The sequence below is a fragment of the Myotis brandtii genome, unplaced genomic scaffold (genome assembly GCF_000412655.1).
Source record: "Myotis brandtii unplaced genomic scaffold, ASM41265v1 scaffold371, whole genome shotgun sequence".
Classification (NCBI taxonomy): Eukaryota; Metazoa; Chordata; class Mammalia; order Chiroptera; family Vespertilionidae; genus Myotis; species Myotis brandtii.
Window position 1 is genome coordinate 947106 of NW_005364265.1, and position 21819 is coordinate 968924.

Consider the following 21819-nt stretch of genomic DNA (forward strand, 5'->3'; position numbering starts at 1 on the left):
GACCTTAAAACAGTGAGACAATCCTAGATTATCTAGGTAGATTCATTTTATGTGCCACCTTGGCTGAGCCATATTGCCCAAATATTTAGTCAAATGTTATTCTGGCTGTTTCTTAAGGGTGTTTTTGTATAAGATTCACATTTAAACAGGTGGACTTTGAGTAAAGTAGATTGCCCTCCATAATGTAAGTGGGCCTCACCAGTCAGTGAAGGCCTGAATAGAATCAAAGGCTGACCTTGTCCAAGGTCACTCCATCAGACTGACCTTGTCCACTCCATCAGACTGCCTTCACTCCGTCTTTAATATCAGCTCTTCCTGGTTTTCCAAATGACTGTCTTTGAAATCAAACAGTAACACTTTTCCAAGTCTCCAGCCTTCTGGCCTTCCTCATCAGATTTGGATTTGCCAAGCCTCAACAATCATGAGTCAATTCTTTAAAAACTCTCTCTCTCACCTGGCCAGTGTTGCTCAGTAGGTTGAACATTGTCCCATGCACCAGGAGGTTGCCCGTTGGATTCTGGTCAGGGCACATGCTCCAGTAGGGAGCGTGCAGGAGGCAGCTGGTTGATGTTTCTCTTTCATCGATGTTTCTGTCTTTCTCTCCCTCTCTCTTCCTTTCTCTAAAGTCAATAAAAACATATTTTTAAAAAACACAAACCTTCCTCTCTCTCTCTCTCTCTCTCTCTCTCTCTCTCTCATTTATGCCCGCTTTACCATCTTCTATCTTTCCCCAATCTCCCTTCCCTTTGATAATCATCATATTGTTGTCTGTGTCCATGAGTCTCTTTTTTTCTTTGCTTAATCCCTTCACTCTTGTCACCCAGCCCCAAAACCCTGCTCAACTGACAGTGGTCAGTCTGTTCTCTGTATCCATGAGTCTGCTTCTGATTTGTTAGTTTATTTTGTTCATTAGATTCCACATATAAGTGAAAGCTTATGGCACTTGTTTTTCTCTAACTGGTTTATTTCTCTTAGCATAATAATCTCCAGGTCCATCCATGCTGTCACAAAAAGTAAGAATTTCTTCTTTTTTTATGGCTGATTAATATTCCATTGTGTAAATGTACCACAGATAATTTTTCTCTTTTTTTAAGCCTCACCAGAGGATATGTTTGTGTGTGTGTGTGTGTGTGTGTGTGTCTGTGTGTGTGTGTGTGTGTGTGTGTTTTAAATAATTTTTTTATTGATACTCACCCAAGGATATTTTTCCATTGATTTTTCAGAGAGAGTGGAAGGGAGAGGGAGATACAGAGAGAGGGAAACATTGATGTGAGAGAGACACATCGATTGGTTGCCTCCCTCATGCACCCATACTGGGGTTGGGGATCAAGCCTGCAACTGAGGTATGTGCCCTTGACCAGAATCAAACCTGGGACCTTTCAGTCTGTGGGCCAAAGCTCTACTCACCAAGCCAAACCAACTAGGGCAGGATATGTTTTCACTGATGTATTGCAGAGAAAGGGAGAGAGAGAGAAAGGGAGGGAGAGAGAGAGAGAGAGAGAGAAACATTGAAGTGAAAAATATCTATCAGTTACTATCAGTTACCTCCTGTACACGCCCTGATCCCTGGGATCAAACCTATAACCTAGGTGTGTACCCTGACCAGGAATTGAACCCAGTACCTTTTGGTGTATGGGACAATGCTCCAACCAACTGAGATACCCTGCCATGTTTGTACCATGGCTTTTTTATCCACTCATCTATGATAGGTACTTCCAAATCTTGGCTATCCTACTAGTATATAATAAAAGGGTAATATGCAAATTGACTGAACAGCCAAACAACCCGTCACTATGATGTGCACTGACCACCAGGGGGCAGACACTCAATGCAGGAGATGTCTCCTGGTGGTCAGTGCACTTCCACAGGGCGGTGCTGCTCAGCCAGAAGCCCAGAAGCCCGCCTCCAGGGCAGCGCTAAGGATGTCTGACTGATGGGAAGCGGGCCTAAGCCATCAGTCAGACATCCCCTGAGGGCTCCTGGATTGCAAGAGGGCACAGGCCGGGCTGAGGGACCCCCCACCCCGAGTGCACGAATCTCGTGCACTGGGCCTCTAGTTGTACATAATGCTACAATAAACATAGGGGTGCATACATTGTTTCAAATTAGTGTTTCAGGTTTCTTTGGATATATTTCAGGAAGTAGAATTTCTGGGTCATAGGCAGTTCCACTTTTAACTTTTTGAGGTAACTCTATACTGTTTTCCACAATGGCTATACAGTCTGCATTCCCACTAACAGTGCATTAGGGTTCCCTTTTCTCCATAACCTTGCCAGCACTTTTTTGGTGATTTATTGATGATAGCCATTCTGACAGGTATGAGGTGATATTTCATTGTGGTTTTAATTTGCCTTACTCTGATGATTAGTAACATTGAGCATCTTTTCATAGAATGTCTATTGGCCATTTATATGTCTCCTTTGGAGAAGTATCTATTCAGGTTCTTTGCCCATTTCTTAACTGGATTGTTTATTTTTTTGGGGGGGGTGAGTCTTATAAGTTCCTTATCAATTTTGGATATTAACTCCTTAGCAGATATATCAGAGAATATGTTCTTCTATTCAGTGGGTTGTTATTTGTTTTATTTTGTTGATAATTTCCTTTGCTGTACAAAACTTTTTAGTTTGATGTCACATTTGTTTATTATTTCTTTTTTTCCATTGACAAAGGTGATAGATCAGAAAAATATTGCTATGAGAAATGAACAAGATTTTACTGCCTATATTTTTTCTAGGATTTTTATGGTTTTGAGTCTAATATTTAAGTCTTCAATCCATTTTGAGTTTATTCTTGTGTATGGTGTAAGAAATTGGTTTAGTTTCTTTTTTATGCAAGTAACTGTCCAATTTTCCCCACACCATTTATTAAATAGACTATCTTTACTCCTTAGTATGTTTTTGGCACCTTTGTCAAATAATAATTGACCATCAAGTATGGGTTTATTTCTGAACTCTCTATTCTGTTCCATTGATCTATATGTCTGTTTTTATGTCAGTACCATGCTGTTTTAACTACTTAGTGCCTTGTAGTTTGCTATCAGGTAGCATGATTATTCCAACTTTTCTTCTTCCTAAAGATTGCTATGACTATTTGGAGTCTTTTGTGGTTTCATATAAATTTTGGGGATATCTATTCTCATTCTGTGAAATACACCATTAGTATCTTGCTATGATTTGCATTGGATATATAAATTGCTTTGGGTAGTATGAATATTTTAATGATGTTAATGCTTCCTATCCATGAACATGGTATATGCTTCAACTTATTTGAATATTCTTTGATATCTTTCTTCAGTGTCTTATAACTTTCTGAGTATATGTCTTTAACATCCTTGATTAAATGTATTCCTAGGTGTATGTGTTTTTTTTAAGCAGTTGTAAATGGGATTGTTTTCTTAGTTTACTTTTCTAATAGTTAATTATTAGGGTGTAAAAATGCAGCTGATTTCTGGATATTTACTATGTATCCTGCTACTTTACTAAATTCATTTATCAGTTCTAGTGGGGTTTTGGTGGAATATTTAAGGTATTCTATATACAGTATCATGTCATCAGCAAATAATGACAGTTTTACTTCTTCCTTTCCAATGTCAATGCTTTTTCTATCTTCTTCTTGTCTGCTTGCTATGACAAGGATGTTGGCTGCAGGTTTTTCATATGTGGCCTTCATTACATTGAAGTATGATACCTCTATCCCATCTTGCTAAGAGTTTTTATCATAAATGGTTGCTGGATTTTTTTAAGTGCTTTTTCTGCATTTATTGACATGATCATGTAGTTTTAATTCTTTATTTGGCTTATTTGGTATGTCATGTTTATTGATTTTTGGATATTGTACCAACCTTGCATCTCCAGAATAAATTCCACTTGATCATGGTGTATCACCTTTTTATTGTATTGTTGTATCCAGTTTGCTAATATTTGTTGTGGATTTTAGCATCTATGCGCATCAGAGATATTGACCTATGATTTTTTTTTCCTTGTAGTGTCTCTATCTGGTTTTGAAATTAGTATAACATTGGACTCATAAAATGAGCTTGTGAGTCTTCCCTCCTCTGAATTTTTTTGAATAACTTAAGACTAGGTGTTAGTTCTTATTTGAATGTTTTGTAAAATTCATCTTTGAAGCCATATGGTCTAGGACTTTTGATTGTTGAGAGTTTTTGTTGTTTTTTTGTTTTGTTTTGTTTTTTACTGTTTCATTTTCACTAGTTGTAACCTGTCTATTCAAGATCTCTAATTCTTACTGATAAGGTTTCAGAAGATTATATCTTTCTATGGATTTATTTATTTCTTCCAGACTGTCCAATTTGTTGACATACAGTTTCTCATAATATTTTCTTACAATTATTTTATTTCTTTGGTGTCAGTTGTTACTTCTCTTCTTTCATTTCTGTTTTTATTTCTTTGGGTCATTCTTTTTTGCTTGATGAGTCTGGTTAAAGGATTGTCAATCTTGTTTATCTTTTCAAAAAATCAGCTCTTAGTTTGGTTGATCTTTTATATTGTGTGGTGGGTTTTTTTTTTACTCTATTTCATCTCTAATTATTATTTCCTGTCTTCTACTCACTTTAAGCTTCAGTTGTTGTTCTTTTTCCAGTTCCTTTTAGTGTAAAGTTTGATTTCTTGTTTCTTGAGGTGGGCCTGTGAATTCCCCTCTTAGGTCTGCTTTCACTGTGTCCAAGAGATTTTGGGTTGTTGTGTTCTCATTTTCATTAGTTTTAAGATATCTTTTGATTTCTTCCTTTATCTCATTGTTAATTCATTGATTGTTTAGTAACATGTTATTTATCCTCCATGTCTTTGTGTGTTTTTCAATTTTTTCTTGTGCTTGATTTCTAGTTTCATACCATTATGATCTGAGGAGATGCTTGATATGATTTCAATCTTCTTAAATTTATCGAGACTTATGTGTCCTAACATGTGGTCTATCCTAAAAAATGTTCCATTTACACTTGAAAGAATGTATATTCTGCTGCTTTGAAGTGAAATGCTCTAAAGATATCAATTAAATACATTTAATCTAGTGTGTCATTTAAGGCCACTCTCCCTTTGTTGATTTTCTGTCTGTAAGATCTATCCATTGATGTCAATGGGGTGTTAAATCTTCTACTATGACTGTATTACTGTTCATTTCTCCCTTTATGTCCATCCAGATTAGCTTTACATATTTCTGTGCTCCTATGTTGGGTGCATACATGTTTATCAAGGGTTATATCCTCTTGTTGGATTGTTCCCTATATCAGTATGTAGTGTCCTTCTTTGTCTTTTACTATAGCCTTTTATTTTTAAAACTAGAGTCCCGGTGCACAAAATTTGTGCACTGGAGGTGGGGACAGGGGGTTCCACAGCTTGGCTTGTGCCCTCTCACTGTCTGGGACCCCTCGCTCCTTACTGCCCACCTGCTTGCTGCTCCCTACCACTCGGCTCACTGTTCCTTAGTGTTGCCACGGAGGCTCCTGCCACCGCCGCTGCACTCGCCAGCGTGAGCCTGGCTTCTGGCTGAGTAGCACTCCCCCCATGGGAGTGCACTCACCACCAAAGGGCAGCTCCTACATTGAGCGTCTGCCCCTTGGTGGTCAGTTCATAGCAGCAAGCAGTTCCACCATTCAGTTGATTTGAATATTAGGGTTTTATTATATAGGATATTTTTATTGATTCTTTAGAAAGAGAAAAGAAGGGAGAGGGAGTGAGAACCATTAATGTGAGAGAGAAACATCAATTGCTGCCTCCTGAACTCCCCCTACTGGGGATCAAGCATGCAACCAGGCATGTGGCCTGACCAAGAATTGAACCAGCAACCTTTGGATGCACAGGACAATGCCCAATCAACTGATCCACACCAGCTAGGGCTAAAACCTTTGTTTTAATGTCTATTTTTGTCAGATATAAGTATTGCTACACCAGCTTTTTTTTCCATTTCTATTTGCATCACATATCTTTTGCCATCCCTTTACTTTTAGTCTGTTGCATCACAATCTTTTGCCATCCCTTTACTTTTAGTCTGTGTGTATCTTTCTTTCTGACATGGGTCTTTTGTAGATAGCATATATGTGGGTCTTGCTTTCTTATCCATTCAACTACTTTATAACTTTTGATTGAAGCATTTATATTTAAAGTGATTACTTATATATGTATTTATTGCCATCTTAATTTTTTAACTATGTTCCTCTGGTGGTGGTGGTGGTCTTCTTCTTCTTCTTCTTCTTCTTCTTCTTCTTCTTCTTCTTCTCCTTTTTTCTTTTTCTTCTTGTTCAAGCAGGCCCTTTAACATTTCTTACAATACTCAGTTGGTGTTAACAAACTCCTTTAGCTTTTTTTAAACCTGAGAATCTCTTTATTTTTCCTTTAATTTTAACTGATAATATTGCTGGGTAAAGCAGTCTTGGCTGTAAGTCCTTGCTTTTCATCACTTGTAATATTTAATGCCATTTCCTTCTGGTCTGAAATGTTTCTATTAAGATATCAGCTGACAATCTTATGGGAGCATCCTTGCAGGTAACTATTTTTATCTTATGGCCTTTAACATTTTTTCTTTGTCTATAACATTGACCCTTTTAATAGTGATGTGCCTTGGTGTGGATCTCTTTGGGTTCAACTTCTTTGGTACTCCATATGCTTTCTGAACTTATATGCTTTTTTCCTTTACCAGGTTAGAGAATTTTTCTCTCTCTTCTCCTTCTGGTACACCTATGATTCAGATGTTGTTATGCTTCATATTGTCCTAATAGTCCCTAAAACAATCCTTATTTTTTAATTCTTTTTTTGTTTTTTACTGCCATGATTGAATGTTTCTTTCTACCTCATCTTCCAAATCAGTGATATGATCCTTGATCCTCTGCTTTATCCAACCTACTGTTTATTCCTTCCAATGTGTTCTTGATGTCAGATATTATATTCGTTATTTCTGACTGGTCCCTTTATATGTTCTCTATGTCATTTTTTAAAAATATATTTTATTGATTTTTTACAGAGAGGAAGGGAGAGAGATAGTTAGAAACATTGATGAGAGAGAAACATCGATCAGCTGCCTCCTGCACATCTCCCACTGGGGATGTGCCCGCAACCCAGGTACATGCCCTTGACCGGAATCGAACCCAGGACCCTTCAGTCCGCAAGCCGATGCTCTATCAACTGAGGCAAACCGGTTTCGGCATCTATGTCATTTTTAATATTGTTGTAATTATCACTAAGTTCTTGAGAATCCTTATAATCATTACTTTGAACTCTATCTGATAAAATGTTTGACTCCATTTCCTTTAGCTCTTTTTCTGAAGATTTATTGTTCTTTTATTTGGGGTCTGTTTCTTTGTCTCCCCATTTTGATCAACTCTTTGTGTTTCTATGTATTAGATAGATATGCTATGATTCCCAGTCTTAGTGCTTCGTGGGGTGGCCTTATGTAGTAGGTGTTCTGTGGGATCTAGTGGTGCAATCTCCTTGACCACATGAGCTTTATGCTCTAGGAATGTCCCTTGTGTGTGTTATGTGAGCTGTCCTATTGTAGTTGAGTCGTGATTGCTATTGGCCCATTAGTGCCTGAGATCAACCCTCTGACTGGCTGACTACGAGGCTGAACCCAGACCATGGCTTGGGAGCTGTTAAGTGGGTGCTGACCACATGAAACAGATTTCACTTCAGCAGGGTTTGGTGCCTACCAAGACCTCTTTTTGTATATGCTCTTTGTGAAGCTTATTGGATCCTGCTCTGATATTGTCTGAAGCTGACCACTGGGTGTGCTGGTTCTGGACCTTTTGGAAAGGACTCTGGTACAGGTTAATTTCAAAGTCTGCGTCTGGCACTCAGCTACCTGTTTGGAACTACAAGCTATCCACAGTTGTGGTTGCCTCTGCAGGGCTTGAGTGCACATGGTTTTTCTAGCACTGGGTGCAGGGGCAGGTCAACAAATATCTCAAGTGACCCTGAGATCCACCTCCACCTATCTCTGCCCCCTGGCTGCCTGTTAGGCTCAGTAACTGAAAGAGCCTCTGTCAAAGTAGTGAGAATTCGGCTGTTGGAGCTCTCCCATAGGGGGCAGTGCTGGTCAGGCTTCAGGGAAGGTGATGGGTGTGGTACCCCAGAGCTACACAATTCAGTGTGTTCCTTAGTAAGGCAAAGTCACTAGGAGTCAGGCAGTTGGGGCATCCAGAACCTGGAGTTGTGTTTGCTGGAAGCCAAGAGGGTAGTTCTATCAGATGTCCTCTGAGATTAACCCTGAGGTAGTCGCCATGCATGACAATGCTGATTCCCCTCAGGGTTGACCCCCACTACCACTCTTTGCTACTAGATTTATAACCAGACTCAAGGCCACTAAAGGTGCGGTACAAAGCATGACCCATGAGGAAGTACACTACACTCCAAAAGAACTACTTGAGTTTTCCAATTTATACAGACAGAATTCCTGGGAATACGTGAGGGGATACTAAAAATTTAGGAAAATGGTGAAAGGAACATAGAGTTATATCAGGCCAAATTTGTTGATATGAACCCACTAAGAAGATATTCTGCATTTACAGTTGTAATTCTTAGGGAATTAGAAAGGCTTTAACAGTTTGGTTGGTTGGCTTAAATATGGGCGAGAAGGTAGCCAGTGAATTAGCTAGAAATGCCAGATCTGCATTGGATTACTGTAGAGGAAAGAATTCAAAGGTTTAGGGAGATTGAAATGTTAGAGTGAATTTGTCATTTCATTTAAGACCTACTCACCCACCTTGGGAGGATCCAGGAATGACATTCGAGCCCTACTTCACATTTGTGTCCCCCCCTAAAATTTATATGTTGAAGTTCTAACTCCCAGTGACCTTACATGGAGATTGGATTCTTACAGAGATAATCAAGCTAAAATGAGGTCATTAGGGTGGGTCCTAATCTGATATGACTCAGGTCTTTAGAAAAGAGGAAATTTGGACATAGCATACACAGAGAGAGAGAAAATATGATGTGAAGAGACACAAGGAGAAGATGGTGATCTACAAACTAAGGAGACAGGCCTGACACAGATTCTCCCTCATAGTCCTCAGAAAGAACCAGCTCTGCCGACACCTTGATTTCAGACTCACAACTGCCAGACAATGAATTTCTGTTGTTCGCGCCACTCATTTTGTGGGGCTTTGTTACAGGAACTCTAGAAAACTAATATACCAAGCATCCAAAAAATGCTATTTTTAGTACTGCTGCATTTTGAAAAGAATAGAATCATTGAATACCTGTCAAATGCATTGAAAGCTTTTGTAGGTGTTAGAAAAGCAGCTGCCCACCACTGATATCATAGATGCACTACTTTTATATTCAGGAATAAGCAAGGAGAGCTTCCTGTGGGCTTCCTAAATTTTTTGGTTGTCCACTTACCTCTGTCATCCTCTATCGTCTCTTATTTTAGATAGGGTTTGCTATCTTTTTTCTGTTTGGTTCCTAGTTTACCCCACTTAAACTAATTTTATTTTCCAAAAATCACAATAAAAAGAGGGTTGGTTAATTCCATCATATACTTGGTTCTTTAGACAAAGTTTTTCATAATAAAAATTTCCACCTATTCAGGAGTAATACATGCACACATTGGAAAGAATGACATTCAGGCTCTCCTTCACATTCTTCTCATTTCTTACTGATTCTTCAGCATTTCGAATGTAATAAAGATTCACACTGAGAATCTGTACTTCAAGAAAGACATCTTGAATTGCCTTCTTAGAACCCTTCCTTCTTCATCACTAGTTGAAGCTTTGGAAGGACACAATCTGCTTCTTAAGTGCAATTATAGGATGTTTCCTCTGAGCCTCCTTCTAGACAGCTTTTCAGCTCAGCTCTTATATCCTTCTCAGGTCTGTCAAACCAAGATATTTTGCTGGCAGAGTGTTAATTTATATCTACTCTATTTGTGAAAACAAAATGATTATATCCTCATGTGTTTGAAAGTGGGTAACAGAGCACCATTAGAAGTCAGAAACTAAGATTTACTAGTCCACATGCTGGAATCACATCTTATAAAATGTTTTTAAAAATATTTCTAAGAACACTGATCTCCACTTCCCAATAGATATTGAACAAGAGGCTACCAAAAACCATAAGATGCATGTAAATAAAAATACAGGGTCCCAAGTTTTAGTGAAGTTCTGAGCTTTAATGAACTCAGAAGCATAAAAGTTACAAACTTATAAAAACATCATTTGAAAAATTACTTATATTGCTTTCATATTTGTTTTTAAGTTTGCAGAACAAATTTTTATTTGTTTAATCTTTATTGTTGAAAGCATTATATATATCCCCTTTTTCGCTCCTATTGACCCCTTCTAGTCCCTTCCCCCACCCCAAGGCCTTCACCACCCTATTGTCTATGTCCATGGGTTATGCATACATGCATGCAAGTTCTTTGGTTCATCTCTTCCCACCCACTCACCCACCCCCGCCTTTCCTCTGAGATTCTACAGTCTGTCCCATGCTTCTATGTCTCTGGATCTATTTTGTTTATCAGTTTATTTTGTGAAGAACAAATTTTCCATTTCAGTCACTCTGCAGAGGAAAATTTTTTAAATTACATAAAAAATTATTATTCAAGATACACAATTCTAAACAAGTACAAAAGAAATGGAAATACGTTTCAAATGGTATCTCTCTTACATTTGTAAGCATTTGTACTCCTGGAGTTATAAAAGCCTCAAGTACCTCACAAAAACTTTTGGGACACCAGGTTATTAATTCGCTTTTTTCCCCCTTTATCAAGTCCTTTTCTCCAATAGGATCATATAATTTTTGTTTTCATAGTAAGAAAAATGTTTATTTTTCAGCATTAAATGTAGCACATAGCAGATAGATTTTGTAGTTGCCAATTAAAAGACATTGTTCAGCAACTGCCCTGCATGATAAACAATCCGTCTCTTTCTATAGCACATCAAAGTGTATTTCTATTAGAATTCCTCTAACATACTCATCACCAAATTGTTTCCCTGGGACTTCATTGAATTTGTTTACACTTTATATCTGTTATTATAGCTGAAGGCCAAGCTTAAAATCTAGGTAGAGAAAGAAAATGTGAGGTTTCTCCTGTAAAGAATATTGCAAAACAGACATCAAAGGCACAATTTTGCTCCTCAATCTGTTCAATCTAACTTAGTTTACAATTAAAGAATGATTTTAATTGTCAAACTTTTAAATTTTATTAAATGTTGTGGCAATGCATCAAATGAATTCCAGACCTATATAAATACGCAGGCAGCTGTTTGCAATTTGCATTTTTATCAGTTGTGAAAGAGTACAATGTACTTCCTGCATCTTATTTTCAGAATTTGCATTTATCATCTTTGGCTACCCAGTATACAGTAGGGAGTACTTGAATATCTCATTCTTTGAATTTTCATTTTTGATTATAAATCAAATGATGTCTGGGACTTTTCTTTTTCATTTTTCTCTTCTCTCAACCTACAGGTTTACTTGCTCCCATTTCTTCTTGGCTCTAGTAAAACACAAAAAATATTTCAATTATTATTTTTTTTTCTAAATGGCATTTAAATATATAAATTATTTTTTTCAGCAATCTTTAAAGTACTGACATGTTGCATGTCTTTGGCTAATTACCATAAATCTAAACGCAAAACAAAAACTAAGCTATTGTTTTAATTCATAAATTGTCTGAAGGCCATTCAAACTAATTCCACCTTCTTTCTGAAGTTTACTGTGTTTTGGATTTGGATGGAGGACTGGGAAGGAATAAGAAAATACTATATATAAGGCTACACCATGGAGCAGCCAGAATGAGCAGAATGAATGTTCCATCCTATGGAGTCAGTACCGCCAGCCACATCAGCTATGTCTCTACCAGAAAGGACATGTGGCCTCAAGGAAGGCTGGCAATGAGAAAGACATCTCTGATTGCCTTCAGCAACTTTCCTCAATTCCTAACACACATTTTCCTCTCCTATTGCATTATCTTCATAGCAGCCAATGACATTTTTCCCCAAAGGCTCCTCTTGCCCATTTATATTTCTGTGGCCTTGGCTCACAGATTTTTTTAAGAAGAATAGACTAGTGGCAGCTGGTGTGTTCTGCTGCCTGTTTCCAGCAGTCAATCTGCCCACTGGGAAATGCTGAAATCGCTCCTCTGTGCCCTAGCAGGAGGTGCAGGGGAGGAAACACCAGCTAATCTTTCTCTCTTACTCTGGTGATGAAAACAATTGGAATGGGTAAGAGTTTAAGGGTCACAAATTCCCCAGTCAAAAGCTTGGGTAAATAAGAAAACTAACTGTATTTTTTACAATTGGTTTTGATTTTTTGACTGTAAGTCCCCATTTTGTCTGATGTAAAACTTATTGGTACTTGGCACAAAAACTTCATCAAATTCAGTGATTTCTTAGTTGATTCATATTTATATTTCAATCACATTCATATTTGAAATTCTTTCTCAGGGTTTTTCTCCCTCCCACATCTCCCTGCTGCTTATCCTAATTTCTAGGGTTGGGACAGAGAAGAATATTTGCTGTTCTGTGACAACTGGGAAGAGAAACACTATTTCAAAAATCTCGTGTCTCAACAAGATTTGGACCATGTGCTGGTGAATGGTGGCCCAAATACACAGATGAAGGTTTCTCAATCTTGAATGTGCATCCTGGGGATTCTGTTAAATGCAGATTCTGATTCAGCAGGTGTGAGATGGAGATTCCACATTTCTAACAAGTTTCTAGGTCAGTGATGGTGAACCTATGACACGCGTGTCAGAGGTGACACGCGAACTCATTTTTTTGGCTGATTTTTCTTTGTTAAATGGCATTTAAATATATAAAACAAATATCAAAAATATAAATCTTTGTTTTACTATGGTTGCAAATATCAAAAAATTTCTATATGTGACACAGCACCAGAGTTAAGTTAGGGTTTTTCAAAATGCTGACACGCCGAGCTCAAAAGATTCGCCATCACTGTTCTAGGTGATGTCATTGCTGGAGGTCCTCAAGTCATACTTCAAGGAACAAGGGTTTGATTGGTGAATAATAGCAGAGCAATCTGTTGAGGTTCCAGCTGAGCTCGCCCCTCCAATAGGACCTAACCAAAAAGGTATCTTCCTGCTGCTATCAGTCCCAGCCAGGAGGCTTTGTGTAGGGCAGCTGGTGTGTTCTCCAAGAAACTCACTCTTATTGAAACTCACAGGAATAGGTGATGCTCTCCTAGGCAGACATGGAGTTGGGAAATTTCAAGTAGTCTCCAACCCTTTCATCTTAGACATGGCCTGCCCTGCACCCCACCCACCACCAGATGGCATTGAGAAATTCTCTTCAAAGCTTCCCCCCCACACCCCTCCACACCCCACCCTCGCTAGGTTGCCTCTGGGAAGTGCACTGCAGATCCCCTTTATGCTCAGGTTCTTATAAACTTCAAGGGAAATTCTATCATTGGTCTTTCTACACCTGGGTCCTGGCATAGCTGAGGTGGTGAGAGAAAAGAAGAAGGGGACAAGCGAGTGGCTTCACATTGTATCTAGTCTCCTGCTGCTTCTCCAGACCCTCCTTATCACTCTCCAGGGTTGAAAGAAAAAACTGGTTTTGTCAGTTCACATCCCATCACATCCCCTTTCCTCTGCTGTGCATGGGTGGTGCATGTTTCATGGTCTAAACTTAAAGTCATCCTCCCCCCCCTCCAAAATCCTTCTGTAATTCGTGTTTAACTATCTGGGATGGGAGGGAGAAGGCTGCTGGAATAAAAGAGCAGTTACTGGGATGGTGCATGGGTGAAAAGTACATCCCTTAATCCTCCAAATAACTCCCACCCACAAGGAAACCATGGGAGAAAAATGTGTGACTCAACAATCTGTGGTTTTATCCAGGATTTCCACTGACTTTTCACTTCCTTCCCCCTAAAATTAAGTGCCATCATATGTAAAAACTGATACAAAATTAAGAGAAAATATAGTCAATTAAATTGTGCTGCAACAGAATTTTCTTGCAATGCAATATGTTTGGGGAAGAAATGGGAAAAAGGAAAAAACAATTGACTCCAGTACATAAATATACAAGCAAGTCTGCGTACTATGTCATTGCTGCACTCAAAGGAGTTTAGAGAAATACTGCTTTAGAAGATCCTAGCTATTTACTTTGGAAAGGGGACAGTTTCTAGTCTGGATATGTTCTAGTTCATTCTGGAAAGCTCTTGTATAAAAGCGTATGACTTTCAGATGATTCTGAAAATTCTAGGCTACTGATCTAGGAATTCCCTCTCTATAACTTTTTCTGAAATGTTCAATTTTTTGAGAAGTAAACTGAAACCATTTTACCTTGTGTGGTTTTCCAAACCTACACAGCCAGCCCCAGAATAAGCCAGGAGAAGACACCAAGATTTTTAGCAAAAAGACCATCTGAGGTTGGGTCTATAAGCCTCTACCCTGGGAGATTCCAAGGGTCCCACCCCTTCCCAGAGAAAAGAACACAACAAAAGGGAGACCACAGTCATTATGAACCTCCTGACCTGGAAACTGTGTCTTAGGGGACCTATAAGTCTCCTACAGCCAATATTTGTCGATGGTGAACAGAGTAGGGCTTTAATACTTTGTTTCAAAAATATGGTTTTATATATTTGCTTTGTGGTTCAACAAAGAATGCATCTTAACAAGTTATATAATCCTGCTATGCTTGTAGCTAAGGAGAGAAATATGTCAAAAAGATTTTTGATAACACATAAAAGTTGGCAAAGTAGAACACAGTAAAACAAAGCAAAATTAAATTGCTAGTAGAAAAAGATCTATGAAACTCCAAGTAATTATGTTCATATATATCATGAAATTGTTCAAATTTCCTAAATTATGTTCCTTGAGCTTAAAAACTTGTCACTCATTTTTAGAATTGTATAATGTATTAAATATTAGTAAAAGTTTACCTGTATATATCTTTTGAGTTTTTGAATATGCTTTTGAAAAAGGAATTCTTTTTCGCCAAGCTGAACCATTATATGGTGTTGACATATATTTATCTGAGAGAAAAAAAAAAGAAGACTGAGTTAAATATTGTATAACTTTAAAATCATATTCTAGGAGTTTTTCAAATTTATAAACATCTCAGAGATGTAATTCTCTAATTCATGTTACCATTTCAAAGCTAAGGGATCAGTGACAAAAATGAGCTTATTAAGACTATTTAAGTTATCAATGAACATGGGAACACATTCTCTTAATTGGCTGTCCAAGTCCTCAAATAAGACTGTCTGCCTTGAGACTAAGCTAGAGGAGAAAATAGTATCTGAATGTGATAAAAAATATTTCTTTGCCTTGTTTAACTATGATTTTTCATACAATTCTGCTAATATTTATAGAAAAGGAAGGAAGGAAGGAAGGAAGGAAGGAAGGAAGGAAGGAAGGAAGGAAGGAAGGAAGGAAGGACCAGGCCAGCAAGGGAGGCGGCGCCCAAAGGTAGGAAGGAAGGAAGAATGAAGTAGGAGATACAGCTCTACTCCCTTTTCCCTCCATGAAGTGACTCTCATGATAGCAGATTGCTCTACCATAGAGAACTTACTGTTCCAGGAAACCAAAGCAAGTATATACTAACTTGGTCTTAAAATATCTATTGAGAGCTCTATATTTAACTCTCATCTAGCAATGTTGCATTTGCGTTTCCAAGTATGACTATGCAACTGTGATTCTCAACGCCTGGTCCAAAATACTAAAAATGGATTTGCTCTTTCTCTTGTTGACATTTGCACTAATGATGCAAAGGGAATAGTGGGTATAACAGTGGCCACCTTAACACAAATATAGACAATGGCACAAAACTATTCTGGAAGTCACTGTATTCTTCACAGCCACTTACGAACAGGGAAATATAACAAAATTAGTAATAATGTCATGATAGTAAGAAATAAAATTAAAAGCCTTTTTATTAACCTAAGAGTATCCTTATTTTTACATCATTCTGTTTGAAAACAGAAGAAAAACAATTTAAATAAAGTTAAATTCAATTTAAATTGTAAAACAAAGATCCTAAGTGAGACACAGAGTTTTCACTCATGTTTCACAAAGTACACAACCTTCAGAACTCCACTGATCAGGCTGTGAACAGAGGAAAATATAAGCATGCAGTTATAGGGAACTGAGTGGCCTTTTCTTAGTTGAAAAAAGTTAAACCCAACTTTGAAAAAGCAAAATTCGTCTGAGACAGGAAGAAAAAGAGATTTCTTCCCTCCTCCCTTGTGGCCTTGTACTTCCTTGACATAAACCATGGTTTTGCCTATTACGTGATGAAATGATTTAGAAGCAATCTGGGCATGGTGGGAGAGACAAGAGCTTGTCAAAAATATTGCAGTTAACCCTCAAACTAACCCTTTCAGAAAGTAATCATGAAGGTCTCGAGAAAAGGCAAGGCGTGGGCCTGAAATGATCCTTGAACAATGCAGTTAGTGCAACAAGGAAATGTCAAGCATCTGCAAACAGCCCTCAAGAGTGAAATAAAGCTATCCAGGGGGAGCAAAGTGCAGTGCCCTGAGACACAGCGCTAGGAAGCTTCAGTGCCAAGTCATCTGCACCAACATATTTTTTTCCACAGCCTTTGAGTCACGTGCACTCCGGCATATGGAAGAAACCCTTCCACTGGCTTTCTCAGCTGGTGGTGATGGCCTGGAAAGGAAAAGGGGAGTAGGTAGCAGCAAAGACTCATTGAGCCACCAGGAAATTCCAAGGGAAAGCAAACCACAGACCAGTACATAAAGAGCCCCACCTGGACAGAGATTGAGTTTGGGTTCCTTGTTAGCATTGACTTTATTGTAGAAGCCATGTGTGGGCCTGCTGCAGGGAGGTGCATTTAATGAGACAGTCCTGACAGTGTCCCTCTGAACGTGGATATAGGATGCATTCTCAGCATTTCTGTCTTTATTACTGCGATGGTAACTAGTTTTATTTTTTGGATTTGGGGTCTGTAGTGCTGTAAAAGAAAGGGGGAAAAGAGTGAGGAGAAAAAAAAAACGAGTTGATTTCATACCCATTAATAACAATGGAAGACAATGCAAGCTAAAAGAACTAAGTTTATTGGAGTTGGGTTGACACCTAAAGTAACACATTTCACAACAGTAATTTGATTTTCAGGTATATATTATTATTTGATATTTAATATATTTTCAAATTACAATTTAGAAATATCAAATATAGAGACACTCTACCTCTCCGCACTCCTTGGCCAGGAAAGTTCTTTGGTTCATCATAAACCCATTTTCTTTTTTTCACGCCTTTAAAATGAGGCTTCCTCACTGGCTGGACATCATTCACTTAGAGGAAATACAAATTTTTACAGTTTTTTAAAAGATGCTTTCATCTGAAAATTAGTGTAGGTGATAATTACATATCTGTGCATTCACATGCCACGCAAGAGGAAAAAAATAATTCACCATCCTAATATTTTACTTTCCAGAACAAAGGGTGATCTATTTTTAAATACCCCCAAAAAATCTATCTTGAAAATACATGAGAAAACGTTCAATAATTAGCATTCCTCAGAGAAAAATGCTTGTCTTCAAAGGAATGTGTGGATTCCTTTTAAAGAACATAAAATTGCATTCCAGACATAATTATGTGTCTATCTCATTACAATGTTATTACAAGTAGTTTTAGAATTGTTATTTTGAACATAAAACTTTTTATACATTTTTAGTCAAAACTATGACTTCTGAGGAAGTTGGATTAATGTAAAATACTTTTAGAGAATTTTACCTTATCCTTTTAAGATCTTAAGTTGTGTGTATAGATAGTTTGGTAAAACAAGACCAAGTAATCAGAATTTATAAGTGTTAATATTACTAGATTATTCCCTTCTTACTTGCATAATTTTTCATCAAAAATTTTATATGCAGCCGAAACCGGTTTGGCTCAGTGGATAGAGCGTCGGCCTGCGGACTCAGGGGTCCCGGGTTCGATTCCGGTCAAGGGCATGTACCTGGGTTGCGGGCACATCCCCAGTGGGAGATGTGCAGGAGGCAGCTGATTGATGTTTCTCTCTCATCGATGTTTCTGGCTCTCTATCTCTCTCCCTTCCTCTCTGTAAAAAATCAATAAAATATATTAAAAAAAAAAAATTTTATATGCATGCTAAATTTTCCAGAAATTGTTAAGGTATATTTCTCCAGACACTCTTAATATAATTTAGTAGAGAGGAGCATTCTTTGTTACTTCTCTGTAGAGGGATCCTGAATATTCACACGTAAGAAATGCACTGTGTGGATTGCATTGGCTCTCTATAGTGGACCAATAAATGTCTTTGCTTTTGCTCTCAACCTCAGCTTAGGCATTAGGCCTTCAATGAGACAGATTCTCCATCTCCTATGCAAATATCATGCTCCACCCTTATTCTCAAGCTCCTGCTCCTAGGTTCTGAAACCATGTTTTTAACAAATGCCACTAAACTGAGCTTCTTTAGGGTAAAGCATCATAGTTCCCTTAGTGCTTATCTGGGATCCAAGAATAATATATGGGTTCAATAAATTAAATAAGGGAAAGGAGAAAAGATGGAAGAAAACAGAGAAGAAGAGTCATGGGTCTTAATTGTATCACAAAAAGTAGCTTAGAGTACTGAATGGCAAGGAGAAGCCAAATCAAGAAAAATAATCCAAAACAGTAAAAACCTATCATTATATTCCATTATGGGTTACATTAAAAGGGCAACACTAATGATTCTTCTGAGAAGGTAGTATACTATTAATTTTAATACTTAAAATAGTGGGAAAGTATATTATTTACTAGGACCTACATCACAATTCATTGCCAAAGCTAATAAAAAAAATGTTGTCTTTAATTCTTAATCTTGAATAATTTTTAAACCATCCTTTTTAAATTTCTTTTTTAAGATTCTATTTCAAGTAAGCAAAACAAATCCATGGTAAGTCAAATATATCTAAGGCTAAAAAGAGAGCTCTCACTTGAAGAGGGGTCCTCTCTGCACTTCAAACTGATATTCTCAGTAGCATTTAATACATGCGCTGTAGGTGCTAGTCGGGTAGCTAGGGAACGCTTTGGATGAGGACTGTCCTTGTTGTCTTTTAAAGCAAATTAAAAAAATAAAACGTCAGTATTAGTAAAAGAAGTGTCTCGGTTGGTATTTCACTTTTCAAACATAATATGATGGGCATACTACTTTTAAAATATACATATATATGCTAATTTTTAGAATGCATTATTGAAATTCCCTAATCACTGCCTAGAGTCCTCCAAATTTGTCACTAACAGAGCATTAAAAACCCAGTAATACAGCCATTATTTTCAATATGTAAATTACATATTTGTGGCAGTATTTTTAATAATTCCATGCAAAAGAATCAAAAGGTTATCAATTTGACATAAAATGTGCCAATTTAAAGTGAGATCCCAAAAATATTTCTAATGTAACAACTTTCACTTGTTCTATGCTTTGGAGCAGGACTACCCAACAGAGCTCTCTTTAGTGATGAAAATGGTCTAAACACTAGTCTCTTGTGGATCTTGAACACTTGGACTATGGCTAGTGCAACTGAAGAGCTGGGTATTTTTGTTTTATTAAATTTTGTTGTTGTTGTTAATCCTCACCCAAGGATATTTTTCCATTTATTTTTAGAGAGAGTGGAAGGAAGGGAGGGGATGGGGAGAGAGAGAGAGAGGGAAAAAAAAATCAGACACATTGATCAGTTGCCTCCTCCACGTGCCCTGGCCAGGGATGGAACCTACAACACAGGTACACTCCCTGGATCTGATATCAAATCCATGACCCTTCAGTGATCGGGGCTCCCTCTCCAACTACTGGGCACCACCGTCCAGGGCTCCTTTTAATTAACTTAAACAGCCATTATCAATTTGACATAAAATATGCCAATTTAAATGAGTAATAGCTACTGTAATTAGTGTATTTTTTGAGTAGGGTGTTTTGTTTTTTTGTGTGTGGATTAGGCAAAATTTTTTCATCTCTGAGAGAGAAAGGAAGAGAGATTTACATATATTTTCCATTAACAATCCTTGGATTTGATTACAAGTGCCTTTTCCTATTCTTGAGAACATTTATTAGTGGAAGAAAACAGTAGATGAGGTTGTTTAATATTTAGATGGAGAATATGTAATGTGACTGGGAGAGCTGCCCCACAGAGAGGTACCAGTTGGGAGATTCTAAGCATGGTAAGGGCATCATAAAACATTGAGGGAGTATTTTATTATCTTATATCTTGATTATTTACAGACTATCGTTAGTAATAATTATTAAATGGGGAAGTCATCATGAGATTAAAACTCTTCACAGTGGTAAGAAACAAAGCTTTCTAGGAAAATGCAATCATACTGAGTGCTTGAAGTTGGAAAAAGAAACTAAAAATGACTTAGTACTACCATTTAAGAGAACCAATAACTTTAGAGCTAGCAAGACTCCTAGAAATTATGTAGCCCTACAGGCTAATTTTTCAGGCTAATCAGATAAAGCGCCATGTTCAAACAATTAGGGACAGAGCCAGGACTGGAACCTTAGGGCTCTTGACTCCTATTTAGTGTACTTAGCGAAAAGCTTTATTTATTACTTTGCCTATTATATATTTCCACAAAAATTAAGCTTTATGTTTAACGCATCTATTCGGATTAAAATAATAAATGGTTTATTACCTTTAGTATTTGAACATTTCGACATGGTGACTTCTTTCTCTTTCTTTTCATCTACTCCGAGAAATATGATCCTCTGTGGAATGTAGCAATCACCTCCTATGACAGTACCTTACTGTTAGTGGCAATGATGGCAGAAAGCTTTACAAAACTACCTTTCAATACAGGATTATCACTTCTATAACATCTCTTTTGTCCACTTCTTTTTACACAGTTCTCAATGATACCAACCCCATCTCAATATATATCATATATGTTTAGATTAATATATATAAACATATGTGTATATGAATACATAGTATGAACACTTACATACTGATTGCAAGAAAATTTACATAGTCAACACAATTAATTTGCCTTTAACGTAAAATAATCTTTCACCATTTAGAGATAGAGTAAATATAATTTATCTTCCATATATCATCAGATATATGAATTCAGGTTTTTTTCCTTAAAGATCTTCTATTTTTCAGGATAAATATCCACAGTTGCGTTAAATATTGCTTATGTGCTTAATTTTCAGGTGCTTCACCATACAAGTCACCCTTTCTCAACATACAATAAGCGTTTTAAATGACCTTTTTTAAAGGTGACACCCAAATGTGAGCTGCCCTGTACAGAAACCAGTGAAACTAGTATAATAATATTTGACATTTATGGAGCCTTCTTTTATATGTCAGACACTTGTCTGAGTACTTTAAATGACTTATCACATATACTTATCTTCCTATACTCCTCCTAATAATTCAATGTGAGTTTTACCTTAGCTATTTGCTAGATGACACATGTTACTGAATCATTTTGAAATCTTGTGGGCCACAAACATTTATTATTCCCTTACAACCTGTACCATGTCAGGTCTTTTCCAAATTGAAGGAAACCTACTGTTAATGTCTTGATCTTTTTTCCCTTGTCTTTAATAAGGCATTTTTAGAATTAAATTCCCTGGGGTGACATTGCTTAATAAGATTATGCAGATATCAAGTGTACAATTCTATGACACATCATCTGTATATTGCATTGTGCGCCCACCTCTCAAAGTCAAATCTTCTTCTCTCACCATTTATTTGACCCCTTTTACCCATTACACCCCTGCCCCTTCTTCCCTCTGGTAACCACCCTACCATTCTCTGTGTCTATGAGTTTTTGTGTTTTTTTCTTGTTTTTTCATTTGTTGCTTTTTTTACATCCCAGATATATAAGTGGAATCATACGATTCTTCTTAATTTTTTCTGTCTGGCTTATTTTGCTTAGCAT

At 37.3% G+C, this 21819-nt stretch overlaps 1 protein-coding gene across 1 annotated transcript in view; it reads right to left on the reverse strand.

Moving 5' to 3' along the window:
• Positions 1 to 11374: 11374 nt before the first annotated feature.
• Positions 11375 to 21819, reverse strand: part of LOC102248151 (chromosome unknown open reading frame, human C12orf50) — a 33610-nt gene continuing 23165 nt past the window's right edge. Inside the window, exons 9-13 of the mRNA XM_005872229.2 lie at positions 18870 to 18986; positions 17121 to 17225; positions 16682 to 16885; positions 14853 to 14945; positions 11375 to 11445 (exon numbers count right to left, since the gene is read on the reverse strand). Coding sequence (XP_005872291.1) covers positions 11420 to 11445; positions 14853 to 14945; positions 16682 to 16885; positions 17121 to 17225; positions 18870 to 18986 — 545 coding nt within the window. The 3' untranslated portion in view covers positions 11375 to 11419. The remainder of the gene's footprint in view (positions 11446 to 14852; positions 14946 to 16681; positions 16886 to 17120; positions 17226 to 18869; positions 18987 to 21819) is intronic.